General features: G+C 34.3%; 1 protein-coding gene across 6 annotated transcripts in view; it reads right to left on the bottom strand.

Moving 5' to 3' along the window:
* WDR72 (WD repeat domain 72) overlaps window positions 1-18,254 on the bottom strand; it is a 121,128-nt gene that overhangs the window by 52,087 nt on the left and 50,787 nt on the right. For all 6 annotated transcript variants that reach the window (XM_040570310.1, XM_040570312.1, XM_040570309.1 and 3 more), the window contains 3 exons: window positions 12,738-13,558; window positions 7,580-7,671; window positions 5,228-5,310 (listed from right to left, as the gene is read on the bottom strand). In XM_040570310.1, coding sequence (XP_040426244.1) covers window positions 5,228-5,310; window positions 7,580-7,671; window positions 12,738-13,558 — 996 coding nt within the window. The remainder of the gene's footprint in view (window positions 1-5,227; window positions 5,311-7,579; window positions 7,672-12,737; window positions 13,559-18,254) is intronic.

Below are 18,254 nucleotides of genomic sequence, written 5' to 3' on the forward strand. Positions count from 1 at the left end.
TTGCCTACTACCTCTTTGATATCAAGGGGTCATGACAATATATGTTAAATAGGACAGGTGGTGATATCATCCAATAAAAAATATCTTTATTTGCTTCTTTGTGTGCAGTGATTCATGGACTGAATAAGGACTTAGTGTTTTGACATTTTTAGAAATTTGGGTGTCCAGTCTGTCTCCAAAAAGCTTCCCAAATGTTTCATTATTAGTGGCAATCTTCTATTTCTCCAGCTCAACAATGTTAATGCTTCATTTTTTTATTTTTTTTTAAACACAAGAAGCAAAAGGTTCCACTGACTCCTCTTATCCAAAAGGAACAACTGCTGCAAATATGAACAGCCTATAAATGGCACTTGCAATACCTGTTACGTTAACACCACGTATGTGTGTTAAGACAGTGCTGTTTACAGACTGTATGACGGGTTATTATTTTTACTCATCTTTGCTTTAGTGGAGAAGCCCAAGGAGAACTTGGGAAATTTTAAAACCTAAGACATGTATAAAGCACATGGAGACCTTCCACAATGGACCTGAGCTTTTGTAGTTCCTACTCAGTCTACATTTCAGTGTGATGCAGAATGGTAGCATGTGTACCTTTTTATTTGGTATGTCCATCAGGAAAGGGATACATTCCCCACCCCATCCCCAGTAGGTAGTTATTCAACTACTCTTCCTGAAGGACAGAGAAAATCTGAAGTTTCCAGGACAGTGTACCCCACCTTAACATAAATATAAATTTAAGTTGCATATGAAAATAAGTAAGTTAAATATGTTTCAATTATAAACGCTCTTTATATAATGTTATATTAAAAACAGTATGTTAATAATTTAAATTAAATAAGAATTTAAGTCAATATGCAGGTTTCCTCAAACTGCCTGGAGGAGAGAGATTTCATCTCACTAATCAAGTACAGTGAATTCGTGGGCTATCCTCAATCGCATTTCTAGCTGCTCTTGTAAATTCAAATCATTAAGCAGAACAAAGGCTGTAGGTGTCCTTCATGACAAAATGCCTTATTACAGACAAGTATACCCCAGTCAGGTTCATAGTGTGAAAGTTCACAGCAAATGAACACAGCTCTGTGTGTTGTGACACAGTGCAAACCATCTTGTTATAACAGCACTTTATTTTACAGTGGAAACAAAAGGCATTTTCTGATTCCTCACATCCATAGAACCCTGAGCTTTGGGGATTACAGATCCTGACTTTATAGAGGACTCTTACAATGTATCTACAATAATTAAGAAAGAGAAGGAAGCCCAGAGACATTTTCATTGTCCTAGGAAAACTTCAGACCAAAGGAAAATATCTAACAGATACACAAGAGAATTGGACACATTATCTATTTTTCTGATATACTAAGAACCTGTAAGTAATATGGATATGATATTCATTGCTGTGTATGTCAGCCAGACAGCATTTATAAAATGTGATTTCCTCTAACATCTTACAATGGAATTAAAAAAAACAACAACAAAAAACTGTTGCAAATGGCACAACGTAATATTGTGCAAGCACCTGTATGTCTCTGCATGCTACTCGTCTATCACTGTTGAATCCCCATTTCCACAGGGCTCAGTGTGGTTTCACATTTGTTTTTGTCCTCCCACTGTGTTTTCCCCATCAATTTATATACCTCATCTAACGCTATCTCCAAGCTCAAAAATCTGCAGAAACTTCGCCCATTTTTAACACAAAACACATTTACATGAGTACTTTTCATTTTCTTTGACATTTTCCAGTCTGTCTTTAGGATTCTTCAGAATTACGTGTAAAACTGCTATCTTATTGGCTAACACGTTTTTCTTTTCCTTTTTCTCATAATTGTAAAAATTTCTGAAAATATAATCTACTTTTGAGCTGAGACTGTGAAATACGATAGAAATTATGCTTCTTCTAAGGGTATACCTGACAAGGTATAAATACTCTATGTCCAACTACAAATAGAGATATTCAGTGGTGAAAGGTATTTGCTTGACCATCAGGACCTGCAGCACCAATATCTGAGAACAATTCAAACATAAGTGAACAAGAGCTGAAGCAAGCAGTATTGTTACATAAATACTAAGTTATATTGACTTTCCTTTCTTCTCCTAATCAATTATTTCCAAGCATAACTATTCTTATAATGACTGGGTCTGATGAGAGAAGGCACTGGACATCACCCCTGGTTATTGCTCGGGCCGTAACCTTTACAGGGTTAAGCCTTCTGGAATCTGACTCCCAGGTGCCTGTATAACACAGGCACATCAGGGAGCAAAAAAACTACAGATCAAAGCATCAGACTTGTAGCATCCAGTTTCCTTTCCTCTAATATAAATAAATTGATAGACAACCCCTACTACAAGAACATATAGTCATATGGAGCGGGGGGAGCATAAATTAATTATTCTTCCTTCTAAATGACAGCAGCATGGCTATGGAGGGGATCCACTACCAGGGGGATTGTTTAGATACTAATAATGAGGTAAGTTGTCTTCAGGTAAAGAGTCAAACACCGTAAAAACAATGCATCCATAGCTTTTTAGGGAAATTACTGTAAACTTGAGCAGCATAAGTAAAGAAGTTACTTGCTTATCTGTACTACAGTCAGCAATAGCCTTAACAGGAAGTGATCTATGGCTTGAAAGTAAAATTCTCTGTAATAAGCCTCAGATTTATCCCATCTTATTTTAGGTATTAACAGAAAGAAATCCACAGAAAGAGATGAGGACGTACAGAGATGATTCGTTCCTCCAAAAATATGAACAGTCCCTCCACAGTTTCTATCTTTTCCCACTCGTGAAAGAGGAGGCTAAAGCAACCACAGTCCTCATGCAAATGGTTATGTCAGAGGTCTAAATATGGCATCAGCAGTTTTCCTAAGTGAAGACTGTGCAAAGTAGCCAGCTAATTATAGACGATACAGGTTTTTTTTGTAGAGAAAAGGAATATAGTAAGATCAGGATGATGGAGGAGGACTTCCAAATCAGGACCTAAATGTTATACACTGAAGCTATATAAACTGTTTTTCTGATGGTGGTCCTGAATTAATACAGTTCTAACAAGGTCTTATTACTTGGGACTATATAACAGGATGGTTTCAAGATTAGAACTGACTCATGTCCAGGTACCTCAGTACTAAAAGAAACAGATGCATGACTCCCTACTGATTGTGAAGGCATTAGTAGTTAATGGGACAAAGCTCAGACATTTCCATATGGATTTGTCACACCACAGATTCCTCTTACTGTCATACACAAAACAGAGACAAACTGCTGAATCCCCATAGACTGAATGGTGCCAAACAAGTCTGACAGACTGCTTGCATGTTGCCATGTAATAAAATCCTTGACCATATATACAAAGATTGGAGACAGCATTTTTTTTTAGTGGAACTACTGACCTACAAAAGATTCACGCAAAACTCACTGTTTTGATACTGATTTCCTTTGCCAAGATTAGCACTGAAAATAGAACAAAGGCTATGGAAACATGGTTGTTTATTATGTCTTACAAAATGTTGTTCAGCTCGTGGAATAAGGCATATTGTAGGAAGAAGCTTACTTGGTCTATAAACATTTTTATGAAGAGATAAAGGACTTCAATCTTCAGGGAAGTCAACCTAACAAGTAGCAGCTTCACTCAATGAGATAGGAAAATATCTTAGAGCAGAAGAGAAGGAAGCAAATTATTTCATATTGTATTCTTTTTCTTGAAATGACTGAATAAAGGAATAGGAAGGACACATTTCAATCTCTATTATTTGAATAATAAGGAGCTAGGAAGAGCAAAGGAATAATTAAAGAAATCTTCCTAGTGGAAAAAAGGATGCTTATATCTCCCAGAATCAACATCAAAACACTTCAGTTGCATTAGAGTTTGATTTATTTTTTCATTGTGCACCATTTCAGCCACAAAGTTTTCATGAAGCTGCAATAATATAAGAGTACAGTAAATAAAATTAAAATACAACTAAACATCTATTATAGAGGAACAGTTTAAGTATAGAGTAAGCACAATCATTTTTTCATCATATTAAATGTTTCTGGGCAAGCAATTATTTCTATATGTGTGCATCTCTGAAAAGGCCAAAACACTTCAGTAATTTCTGGGTGAGTTGGGAGTGTGGCAAAAAGCAGCAGTATTTCACCCGAAAGAACAGAAAAATGAATGAAGATGACCTTCTCCTTAAAATCAACCGGTGAAATAAATCCTGTAAAGATATTTTTAAAATACATGCATTTTTTAAGTTTAAAACAAAAAGACCTCCCTTGGCCCTTAAACTTCAATAAGTCAGTTAGTCAGTAAAGTCATGATCAATCATTTGCAGCAAGTTCTTTCAGTTTCCTTGTTTGCACAGAATCTGTTGTAGTACTGTAAGGAGATGAGGAATCAATAAATGGCAAATCCTTTGGGTCATGTCTGAGAGTCAGTATCCTCCATAAAAGATATTTAAAGAAACACTTTTTAAAAGTAGAGTAACTAGTGATGCTGGGAGAGCACATACATGACTGTTTAATCAGGCTGTTCAGGATTTACAGTTTGGCCACGAATCTGTGTTTGTATACAGAAATCAGAAATAGAACCATCCTACTATCAACAAAACTATAATTTTATATAAAACGTGGGTAGCTGAATACCCACCCCTATAGCCAAAGTCACAAATGGCTTTGAACGTTATGGCATTTACAGCAGTTTGGTTGCAAACAGGAAAAAAAAATGCACTACAAAGCTGGTTAAAGATCATTGCAAACCTGAGTCTTAATATTAAAATTTGTGTAGGATTGATAGGATGGTATTTGCAGTACTTCACAATTTCAGTGTCTTAAGATCTTTTCAGATGAAAGGTATGAGGTAGCTTGTTCCACACCTTATCTTTCCACACACTAATCTCCTTTGGTAGATAAGACCATTATCATTGCATAAACTTATCAGTCACTAAATTCAATGGAAAATGTAAAAACATGCTGCGAACTCTAGAAAACATCACTAAGCATACTTGGTGATTATTCATTCAGACTTTAGGACAGTTACCTTCTCATATTTGAGCATGCACATTAAGGCTTTATAAATAGAATACCCCATACCAAAGTAATCTGATTTTTAAAGATATGAATGCCATGATTTATATATAATATTTTACATAAATTAGTAACTACGGTATCACATTACAGATTCCAAGTACTAAACTACAGTCAATGTCACTTAAAGATTAGATTGTTGCTATTAACACAGCCTATTACCTACCTTTATAGATTGGTCACTCCAACAACAAATGAGTTTCAGCAGTGAAACTCTCCTAAAGTCAGGGGAATGGCGTTTACTTGTTTCTGAAAAACACATACATAACTTATGAACTGACAGTACACATATAAATACAGAAATACAAAGATGTTAAACATTTTTAACTTCAACAACATCTGAAGAAGAATAATTTCTCAGAACATTTCAATCTAATGCCATAAGCACAAGGCATCCATATCACATTGTCATCTGAACTATTTACCGTTATCCAAAATCAGATTAGTCCTTTTTGTTTACAGTTGTCTGCTTATTTGCAAAGACCAAAACAAAGTATTGAAAGTATCCTGGTTGCACAATGCAGTCATCCACTGAGATGATGGAGTCCTGCTACGAAAACTGAAGCTTGAAGGAATTGCATGGGTATATGCATACTGTAAAGTCAATTGTATTCACTAGTGTAGTCTGAAGAGGATCAGTATGTTATTCAGTAGATGGCTTTATGAAATAGTTATGTTTGTCAGTATCTAATTAAATATTTAAACATATGTATATACATGCAGGTATGATCAAAAAGAAAAGTGAAAAAGAAAGGAAAACAAAATGAGAGCATGTGATATTTTATGGTTAGATGGGATAAGAGCAAGCATTACATTCTTTCTCTCTGGTAGCTGACATAACATGTACCATATTATACAAAATGTAAAGACTAATACAAAAATATAAAAAGCATTGACAAAATAAGGCAAAACTGATCATATGAAAGTAAACTTCTTTCATTCTCACATTTTAATTTGAATTTTTTTTTTGAGATTTGTTCATATATCAGGATGAATTTTTCTTTTTTCATTTTTCTGACACAGCAAAACTTGCAAAATTGCCACGTTGAATGTTGCTTGATTTTTTTGTTTGTTTTGTTTTCTTGACCAGCAGATATGGTAAAGACATTTTATAAGTATGGGTAATTAGTGCCAAATTTTCAAATGCTATATCCTCTGATTAATGATTTGGCATTGGGACCAGATTATGAAATTAACATTCTACCTTTGAAACAATTCTTTCAAAGAAATTTTGAAATTCTTCTACCTCAATTAACATTCTACCTTTGAAACAGAATCTGCTTCATTTCAATGATTTCAACTGAATACAAATTTAAGTATGGCCTGACTTCATTGCAATAAAAGAGAAGATAGTGTTATTTTTCTCTCATGTTCTGTCTCAATCAATCCAAGTCTCTGTCACTGTAAAGATTATTTCAAACACAATGCTCTCCCCCTTCCCCCCCCACCAAAAACAAAGCAATATTTATTCGAATTGGCAGCTTTTATTGTTCTTACTAACCTAGATAAGAGCTAACCCAAAGCTACTCCATTCTAAACATAAATGGTCTTTTAGCAAGTGTCTCCCATAACCAAAAAGAGAACAGCAAATATGGTACCTTATCCAACCTTATTGTCTGTTCTCATGAAAATATAGTTCAGTTTAATGTCCATATATATGCAAAAGGCTCCTGTTCTAATTTGGCTTTATTCCCATCTCTTTTTACAAGTGTAAATATATACAGAAACTCCCAAAAGGTCAGCAGAGTTAAGATTTAACATTGCCCAGTGTGTCCTCGATGCTAAAGTGGTCATTCCTAAAATGTCTGTGTGATACACAAGCTAATTTTAGATGGGGATTTTAAGGTTTATTTACGTACGAGGAGAAAAAGTTTTAACTTGAAAATGTTCATGTTATCCATCTGGACAGGACTTAGCTGATAACAGGAACGCTATATTTGTTAAGGTAATGTATAATGTCAAATATTCATATTCTTTCTTCTATTCTTTGGTTCATTGCATGCTATAAAAACAAGTTTATAGTTGCTTGCAAGCCAAGAATGGTGAACGATTGCCTATGAGACATCAACGTGAAGAGATTACTTTATTCTGCACTAAGCCAAAAGTCTAAGGGCATTACTGAACAGTCTACAGGACTCTTGTATTACTAAGGCAACAGTTTGCTTGAAGGGTTGTATATATTGTAGGGTGAGCATGTAATGGTGTTGAGGGAGATGGGGGAGGGGGAAGACAACAGTATTTGTATTATTACATTTCTATTTTTCAGATTGCTAGAAAATATCTTTAGAAACTCAGCCAAATGTTTTGCCATCACACAACATATCTTTGTATTATTTAATGTGCTTTTGTATGTAAAAGTGATATTCATGGAAAATAACATTAAACCAGTTAATTCAGACCTCCTAAATGTTAAAGAATATAAATAGTTTTTTCATTATTGAAATTAAATGATATATTTTAGCAATTAAATGCATGCAAAACATTAAAAAAGCTAATATTGCCATTCTTCAACACTTACTGCTTGATAACTCTTCATAAAAACTGGAAAACGAAGACATGGCTGCTTCCATATTTCGCCATTTGTCATGTACAGATTCTGATCGATGTGGACTAAAATAATAAGAAAATGTTAAATAAAACCTGAATATACTTACAAAAACCTTATGTCTGTTTTAAGATAGATATTCACAATCACTGTAGATATTACTATCAGTCAACCACACATTAGTTTATCCTCAAAAACAACGTGCACAATTTTGCCCTCAACTTGCTATTGAGACAGTCATATATACACAAGTCTGAATATCATCCATATGCAGAAATTTCATGTTTAGCCAAAACTTCTTACAGTTAACTTTTACATTATTTTATACAAGCAAAGTCCTGTGAAAAGAATTTCATCAAGATACCATTTTCACCAAGTACCTGAGCTGTTTTTCTGTTACATAGGATAAAAGTCCAAGAGTGACAGCTTTAATTTTTACAGCTTTTCACCTTTTCACAGTTCTAAACATTCACTTAGAATATAGTTGTAATACTTGGGATTTTGATAAAGAGCTACAATTTAGGGGACATGTTTGTATACCTATTAGTATCTAGGAGAACCCTTCAGTACTTGTCTCTGACTAATGCAGGAACGTAACCCTTGAAGACAAAGAATATGGGTGGAAAGGAAAGGAAGTGGAAAACCTCCCTAAACCCTTGCACTATTTTAAACTATTTCTTTCAAATGCTTTGCTATAGTGACCCTGAATTTGTGTGTTGTTTAAAAATAATATATTTCACCTTTCAAATTCACTACAACCAACAATAAGTCATAATATTTTGAAAGCTTTACAATACTAAACAATTCTCAAAATTGTCAGCTTGAGCACTTTAAGGTACAAACACAAAACTCAAAATGCAGCAGCACAAAAATTATTTGAAGATCTGTTAGCCTTTTCCTGTTTCTGTTCCACTTTTATAACCTGACATTTTAATACAATTTCCTCTATTTTCACAGAGTTGGTCAAATTGCAAAAAAAAATGCAGATTCAAAAATATTTTTATGAATAATAGCTAATAGACTCAGTCCCAACTTTTTCCAAAGTCATTTTTTTCATACTTTATTCTTTCTTAGGATTATGAACAGCTTTTTTTGTGTGTGTGTGTGTTTATTGTTAAATCACTTTAAAAAGCTACTTTTGTTTTGTTTGTTTTTAAAACAGATTATTACTGATTTGGTAGCATGTCCAAAGAATTTTTTTTGGACAATTATTTGCTGTTCGTTATTTTCACATCCCCAAAATTTCATCCAACCAATCAGGCAGCTAATAGTTCACATACAAACTATATCCTGAAGCTTATTGATCCAAATCATTACCTGAAAACGTATACGAGTTGAGTTTGTCAACCAAATGTTTTTCATTGGGGAGTGATGAGCTGCCAAAGACATGGTTTATTCAGAAACATATGTATGCTGACAAGGACATGTATCTGCTCAAAATGAGAATACCAGATTCATCCAAGAATACCCAAAAGTGTATGTACTGACTGAATTCATTTTCCAGTTCTGATTCTCCATATTAAAAATGTATTTTATTTAACAACAACGAAAAGTCCTTTCACTCTCCTGTAATAGCAAAATTATCAGATATGCCAAAGAACAGGGATTTAAACTTTATTATTTTCTTCCCCAGATGAGGGCCATAGCTAACGATAAAATAATTCTCCCTACAGTCCAAAGAATATGTTATTGCTATAAGCAAAGTGGTCCAGCATAAAAAGAAGAAAGCTGTAATCCCAAAATTATCAAACTAGTAACTAGACACCAGGCTATATTGACAGAAATAAACATGCAAATCTATTCTCTATTGTGAAATTAGGCGGGAATTTCCATTTCAGCTGCATACATATTAAGCAAGTATCTTGGCCACTGGATAATCTATTCAAGTGTTCTTTCTCCTGTTTTTGATTTCAAAGTTTAAAAGTTTCAATTTTCTTGTGTTTGCACTAGTGTGTTAATAGAAAGTAAACTTTCACAGGATGGAAAGAGTTGTAACTCTCAAAAGGAGATTACTGAAAAAGTAAAAGGATCCTACTAAAATGAGATTGAAATGTGTTTTTTTTTCTTTTGTATTAGTAACTGAAGTAGTAAAAATTGTTTGTACCTCAGTAATAATTAGTAGACCAGCACTCTTACAAGCTTTAAAACAGCCTTACTAATTCCTTCAGCAAATGCTGCAGCAAATTGGAATTCAATATATAGTTTTTCCCTTGGGCATGCAGTAGTTTCAGCTAAATCAACTGCTCAAGCAGGTATGGCCACATGCTGTACTTTTAGAAATCAAACTATATAAAACTGTATTTGCTCAGTTTCTTTCAAACTTTTAATTAGGCAAGAGTGCATTATTTTAACAGTTCACCAAAACAAAACTCATTCCAACCCCGAAAACAAAGTGAATAATGTATAATGAATAAGGACAAGTCATATAGGAAGATGAAAAAAAAAGAATTAACATAGGTTGTGATAATTTTCTCAAACCTAAATTATTTGTGAGAGGAATAGGTGAAGCAAATGCCAAATCACAAAATCATGGTAAATATATGGTCATGTTCACACTAGGCATGTTACTAGGCATTTAAAAAAAAAAAAAGGAAACTTCACAGGAAAAGGGCTTTTTACCCTAGGTGGAAAGAGAGATACATTTGCATACACATTACTGTTTTTGAGCTTATACAGAATTTATAGATACAATTAGATAGCAAATTCAGATAGCAAAACTATGCCTTTAATACTCAGACACAAAGATAACGTTATCATATTAGTGTCTTTTTTTTCTAAGCCTACCAGGTTTGGAATCATTAAAAAATCAAACAACAAACTAATGTTTGAAGAATGAAATTCATTTCCTTGACTCTAATATGCTTCTTCTACAAAGACAGATGATTTTTTTCTTTAAATAACATCTTGTGCGTGTGACAGAAAAACTTATTTTGTTTTCTATGTGTTTACTCACACAACTTTAATTCTCAGTTAAAGGGATGGTTCTTTACTGTAGTGGGGCATCATTTGCACATTACAGCTGTTAGAAAAATGTACAAAATTCTTTACATACTTCATCTGTTTTCTTTGCTTATTAGGGGAAAAAAAGTGAATTATTACTCACATGTCTAACATTCCAAAACAGTTCTTGGAATGTGTGTGTGTGTGTGGGGGGGGGGGGGGTGGAAATAAGGTCTGAACAGAAAGTCATTATGAGAAAAAAATTGTCACCAGCAGTATAGAGGAAAAGGCCCAGGTGACTCTAGAATCTCTAAGGTCTACGTTAATTCAGCAGATACAGTCTAGTTCTGATCAAATTCCCTATTAAAGAACACTATCTTTCAACACCAGAGAAAAATTGTGTCTACTTCTCAGTTTTTTTTTTTTCTTTTTTTTTTTTTTCTTTTTCCTGAATGTAAGAGAAAGTATTCCTTCCTTACTAGGAAGGAATATTCTTAAAAATACACAAGAGTGTGCAAGTAAAGTCAGGAAAAAAAAGATTTGTGTTATCTCTATCTGGACTCATTGCACACGGTATTGCTGCTTAGGAACTCAAGGGAATCTTAACAGCAACCAACCACCCCCCCCCCCCCACAAAAAAAAAATAATAAAGAATTAAATGGATACAACTCAAGAGCTCTTATTCAGGTGACTCCATTAGGAGGTAACAGCCCATATGAGAGCGTCACAAATGGCACCAAACTGAAACTTAGCCACAAGACAGCTATAAATAAGAATACTATTCAGCTCTTAAACAAGATACAATCCAAACCAAACCATGTCAAAATCCTAACTAAAGCATTTCACAGTCATTGAATATAAACTGTAACATTTTATTGTAACTAAAATTTATGGCTTTTTTTTTTTGTATTTTGTACAATAAAAAAATCACTTATTTCTACAGGTGACAGTTGCCTTTATGGCTTTACCTTTCCTAGAGAAAGTTTAAAATTGTATAATAATGTTTTCACAAAATGAACTAGGTATTTTTTCTATGCAACTTCAATAATTTTATGGGAGAGATGTTCCAAAGCCAGAATTTGTCGGGAAAAATGTATGATTTTGGTATGTTCCTAACTGAATACGTTGTCTCTACCAACAGAGTACTGTAAGACACAATGCAAGCATAACTTTTTCTTGCATAAAAAAGATTTCATGTTCAAGCTGGAATCTTGGAAGCATCCTTTAATATAAGAACTTTTGTTGAATATGTACCAGCAGGCAATGCGATAAGCAGGAAAAGTAACTGAGAAAAGCATGTTTGTCCTGCAGGATGTTGTATACCTACTGAGGCATCCTGAATGCTCAGAGCCTTGTGGAAGATGCACAGTTCTTTGCTGCACCGGGATCAATATTTTTTGTTCCCCTCCTTACCTCTAGGTCATAGTGTCAACAACACTGAATTTCATTGTCCCTAAAATACTAAATATGGACCAACATTGGTTTGCTGAACAACAACAGTCTGGACAGTATCCATTGGCTGACTAGTGGGCTCTATTTGGCTGGGTCAAATAATACTGAGCATACTATTTCTCTCAATGCGGAAAAAGCATTTAGTCGATAAATTTGTTTTAAGTAACATAAGTGTTATTTGGGATGGTTCTTACAACATAAGGGCTAATGAAGTATTCATTCCCTCTAGCTGCCATTATTACTCTGTGTGTGTTGCTTTAGATAACATAACTAGTAGAGATTGTTCTTGCCTCTCATGTTTTATTTATCTGTGGAGGCACGGGTTCCACTGTAAAGGAAGTATATTGCTTATAGGGAATGGAAGTTAAAACAGCACAAATGCGTTAATACATGTCTCCAAATGTGCTTGAAGAGACCTCATTCTCCTTAGTTTAAATAGTGAGGAAAAGAGTTCTCTGGAAAGACAGGGTGTGAAGTTGGATAATTCAAATTCTTGTTCAGTTGAAAAGTTTCTTATATCAGTTTATTCATCAACTATAAAGATACCTAACTTTCACCTGTTCTTTCATTCAAAAAACATCCTACAAAAAAAAGCTCTACAGAAAGAATGCAAATTCCACTGAATATATCCATATTTAAGGACAAAATTGGTCATGTCATTCCCTCCTCCTCCCCTCCCTTTTCTTTCAAACTACTTTGAAAAAAAAAAGGCTCAAAGAAAAGGTGAAAAGGTTCTTACCTTTCAATTTCACTTGTATCTGCTGAAGGCATGTTAATTATCCTGTTGATTAAAGCTATTTTGTTAAATAAGAAAATAACTGTTTCCAATCCCTTTGCTCCATAAGTATTATTCACTGGTCCATCCTTCTTTTCAGTTTGTCCTTCAGTTGCAGCAAGGTACTTGTTTGATAAATCAAACACTCTTTTTGAAAACAAGTTACTTAATGTGTGTTCTTCTAGCACACCACAATCAGCGCACTTCCATCCTGGCAACATCAGTGATACGTGATTTTCATTTGACACAAATCCAAAAGAAACTGGACACTGGAGCCGCAAAATATCTAGGTGTCTTACACAAAGATTGTCTATTTCTTTATCTACACCCCAGGGTAAGAGACACGACAAAAGCAGTTTAGCTATATCTGTGGCGATGTCCACATCAATGTTTCCTGATGACTGCATTCTAATCTTTCTTGAACTCTTCATTTTTTTCTGTCTTTTTATGCCACCACTTTCTTCCAAAGATCTAACTGCATTAGTATCCCCACTGACGTGGTTTGCACAAACAGCATCTACTTGCCCATCCACTGTTGATATGGAACCAGCAGTTTTATTTCTTTTTAATGTCAGTGCCCTTTTCTCAGTAGTACTTTTGGCTCTTTCTGTAGTGTCAAGGTTGTGGAATGAATTTGATGACTTTAATCCACAGAGTTGAGATGACAGCAGAAGTTCCAAAAGTTTTTCCAGATCAAATAAGAGAATATGAAAGTTTGCACTGTTCCATTTTGTCTTAACTGGTAAAACAGTAAAGGGCTGTCGAACGAGGCTGTTATCCATTATCTGAAAGAAAAATATTAAACGTCCAAAGACAAATCCATAATATTTTGTAATTTTATAGATATCAGCATAGAGTTGCATATGGAATAGGCTAAATCCATTAACTCCATTAAGTTTAACTTAATCATATTTATTCACTTCTTACTTAGGAAAAAGATTTTTCTTCTACATAGTTTAATATATGCAAAGGGACACGTACTTAAATACTGCAATCCCAATTCCCTAACGTCTTTTAAACTTAGAATATTCTAATAAATTTTCATTATAGAGAAGAAATTGATTTTTTTTTTATTTATTTTATTTATTTTATCTGAGACACACTTCAGAAGAGTTTGCAGGAAAAGAACTACTTTCTTTCATAGGAATCATTGTGCCTCACTACCAAGGGGCAGTCCTCTGAAGTTACTGGAAGGATCATCAAATGTTAAAATCAAATTATGAGATGGTAACATCTGATATCAGAAACCTGCTCTATCTATTAAAGAAGCATCTTTTACCTTCAGGGAAACAACAGACATGAGTATAAATTCCATTTTGATTCTTTTGCCCTTTTCTTTAAGCAGTTACGGCTTGTATGCTTTTATTGTCCTGCACAAGCCTATACTCTCAGCACTGTGTTCATTCTAGCTTTTTCATTTTTACAAGCAAGCATGTACAAGCAGAAAGATAGAGAAGCAAATTTTCAGCCCAGTGATGCTTCTGCAAAGAGACATCATAGCACCATATTCCATAGCGCAGGTGATACAGGATTTTCTAGATCTTTTTGTGATAGTCAAAAATATTCTGCTAATGCAAATGAAGAACTGTTTCTGTTGAGCATATGAACTGAATCTGAAAAAGAAACTATCACCAAATATTAGTAAAATGAGGCGACAGATGGATTTAATTTGAATACAATGTTGATTAACTCATCTTTCTCAAGAGTACTTTTACCTAACTCCTTTTACATTGCTAACAAGTTTTATAAGATTAACTATTCCTAAACTGTTAGTATTTTAGTTACAAATAACACAAGTGCAAATTTAACTGTGTTTACAAGTAATTTGTCTTCTTAGTTTTGGATAATAAAATAATTTGCCCTTCTGTTATTTAGCGAATGATGTTACCAACAGGTGAAGATAGACTCTAAATACAAAATCTTAAAGATCTCTATAGGAAGGCATAAATAAGAGATTACAATGGTTTGTTCAGGTTTTCTTTCTTTCTATCCCTTTCCTTTATATATATATATATATATATATATATATATATATATAGCTGTTTTTCAGCACTAGGATTATTTTAATCATTAATTACAATATTTACTGGTACATAGGGAGAATCCCATGGAATGCAAACACTGGAATTCGTAGTCTAGTTTTAACATTAATAGAAAGCATTCTTATGCTTTGAACATTCTTCTCTGTTCTATACATTTATATTTGGTCGACTAGCATTTAGAAGCCTTTAGAAAAATCACCATACAAACAAAAGAAAATACTTTGACATTGTCAATCTGTTGAGGCATCTGGTGATGCTACTGGGTGCAAGGTCACAATAAATGTTTATTGGCAATATGAAAGCTTATTGACATTGATCCTAAAAACATCTATGAAGTTATCTTAGCTCTCTGCCATAGGCATTTAATTCCATTGAAAGAAGGTGGACATCTAAAGCTTCAGACATAAAACACTATTTAGAAATATGGACAAGCTGTTCACTGTAACATAAGATGACAAAATGGAAGGAAACCCATAAAACTAAGTATGAACTGGAGAGTTGGGAATAGCATTTGATGATGGCTATTGAGAAGTAGATTAAATTATTTACATTCTGTACTGTCTTTCCTGAAATTCCAGAAGTATTTTACAAAAATAAGTTTTACTATATACAGATAAGTATCAGAATTATCATTTTTAAGTGAACATATGAAGAATTTAATAACTCAGCTTCAAAAAGTGGGCTAATAGCAGTTGCAACAACAAAGCATGACCTGTCTCTGAACCACATGATCCAACTTTGAGGTCTCCGTGTTGCCAACACATAGGTCTCTGTAATAAGATACTTTTTTTTTCCTGTCAATTTTTGCTTGATGCAATTTCATATATCATGGGATCTTTCAAACCCAAATTAGCTGATCTGATAGTACTGTGTATACCCAAATATCAAGCCATTCAAGCCTTAACATTCTCCCAATGAATTTCAAATTTTCATGTCAAAAAAAAGGATTCATCTAATAATACAAAGGCTTCCTTCAATTCTGCAGGTTAAATGACCAGAGGCTTCTTTTTCTGATTTACCATTGTTCATTTTAAATTTTATTGTTGGCATGGCCTACCCTGACTCCACATTGGTGGTCAGGAAAGAGATGCCAATGTTCATCTACTTTCATTATTTAGCTGAGCAATTAGGAAGATTATTTATTAAAAAAAACTTCTGAAAGTTGTTACAGGGAAAAAGCTTTTCATGGCTTCAGTAACTTGATCCAGATTTTAAAAGCTGATCTTTGTCCTTTTTGTCATTATCCAGGTGTATGGATCTAAAATAACTATAAATGGCTAAGGCACACCACTGCACTTCAGTTTTAAGAATTAGCTGAATGTGCTGCCACTTTTTTGTGCATCACTAGGAATAAGTTTAACAAGAATTCACTCTGAAGGAGATCTATGCCAGTCAAGAAAGTAAATTTTAGTAATAGAAAAACATGTTTTTGTAAAGTCTAAAAACTGTCACTAGAAACATGTTCTCATTATCATGATATACCTAATATCCCTTTTTTTAGTTGAAAACTGACAAGTAGGAAGCACGTTATTTTATTGTGTCTTTATACGTTATCACCAAATTAATACCACCATCAGCCATTTCAGTTAAAATATTGGCTAGTTCCTAACACAACTGATGAATTATCTCATAAAGCTTTTGAAACCATCACATCTTAATTTAAACAAATTCTGAAGTAAAATAGTGTTTGTTCCCCTCTCCACACCAAACAAAAACCCTGTTAGATGCTGAAGTTCAGTAAAGAGGTGAGATCTCCCTTGCTCAAAAACACAGCCATGTTGATGACGTTCCTGCTAACAACCGGAGTTCAGAGCATTTGCTGCTTGGAGGAATCTTCATTCACTGATAATGCTCCATTTGAGGCCTTCACCTGTGAGCTTTAAAGAAGCTTGGCTACAGACCAAAATTTATATCCAGAGACTCATCATCTCTGGTTGAATGACAGCTTTCTATATGTAGGAAAGAAAGGATTAAAGGAGGCTTTGAAAGGGCAAGCTATATGCCATGCATGGCAACTATGACCTCTCTAGGGGCCATCTAGGGAGCTATTAAAGGTATTTGAGCCAGGACAAGACAAGCCAACTTTGCAGGATTTCTTCTAACATGGAATCCCTTCCTTCCCATAACTTCGAAGACTGCTCTTTTACTTCCCTCTTTTTCTCTTTACAAATCTTTACAAAACCACCTTAGCAGCCCAGAAAACATTTTCCCTTGTCTATGAGTAGTGGGAGGTAGGGGGCTACCTTTACCATAGCCCACAAATAGACCAGTGTTATCTTTAACATATTTAAGACGTACATACTATGTAAAATTTTAACGGGAAGTACAATTCAAGTGTTATTTTATCTAGCTGCCTTCTCATCTCTAAAAGCATTTTTCCACTGGGATACAACTTAATCTAGGAACAATATTCCATGAAAAATACACACTTCCATTAGCTGGCAGGGATTCCTGTATTTTTTCAGCTCCTCATGTATACGTACTATTTCTGCACTCCAGCTTTCTTTACCAGGTGCACTCTTGTTGGCTTTGTGCTAAAAATAGATTTGACAAGAATGGTCTTGACATTTATTTTACATAAAAGAAACAAAGTGGCAAGATCATGTGGTAGACTCTAGAAGGAAAACCAGACTCAAAGTATACTTAGAGAACACTTTTACTGAAAAGAAAGTTCAGAACTCCTAACTTTTCTTGGAATCACGTCCCATCATTGGTCTGCCTCTAGGCTCATAAAAAAATAAGCACGTCTCACAGCTGTTTGTAAAAATCTGTCTGTTACTCCTACCCTATGTTTTAAATTTTTGTTTCACGGATCTGGAAGAACTGTTTTGAATGAAGGACGGCTACCACGTCCAGTTGTCCTAAATAACTGCTTGTATTGCCAGTGACAGCTCTATTCTATTCTCCATGATGCTTTTGTCCTTGATGGTGGGTAGCAAGTCTTTGTTGTTGTTTTGTTTGTTTTTTTAAATATGAATATGGAATACCTTAGTAAGTGGCTTTACCTGGCTAGACATTCTTTTTAACCTTTTAAATGAAAATAGTAACATTACATAATATATGTAAGAAGCAATTATGTTTCAGGGACATATTTGCAGGTGCAATCTAACAGTTTTGCAAAATAGGAAATTTGTAATTTTCTCAAAAATACAAATACATAAACAATGCACAAAATGGCTGGCACAGTGTAAATTAAAGCATTAAATTCATTTCTAAATCCTCTGAGCCCTGGGCTGCTGGAGATGATAGTCGATAGTAGTAAAAAAAATTGCCTCCTTGAAATGTGCTTGGTGGACAGCAGCTTGATGATTGGCAGCACAAATAGAAGACAAACAAGAAAGCCTTCAATCTGCAGCTGATGCACAGGAAGAACATGGGGAGCTGAGTTTACAATAGAGAAAACATTACCAAGCTAATGGCACAGGCAATCATTTGACCA

The sequence above is a fragment of the Cygnus olor genome, chromosome 11 (assembly GCF_009769625.2).
Source record: "Cygnus olor isolate bCygOlo1 chromosome 11, bCygOlo1.pri.v2, whole genome shotgun sequence".
NCBI classification, from domain to species: domain Eukaryota; kingdom Metazoa; phylum Chordata; class Aves; order Anseriformes; family Anatidae; genus Cygnus; species Cygnus olor.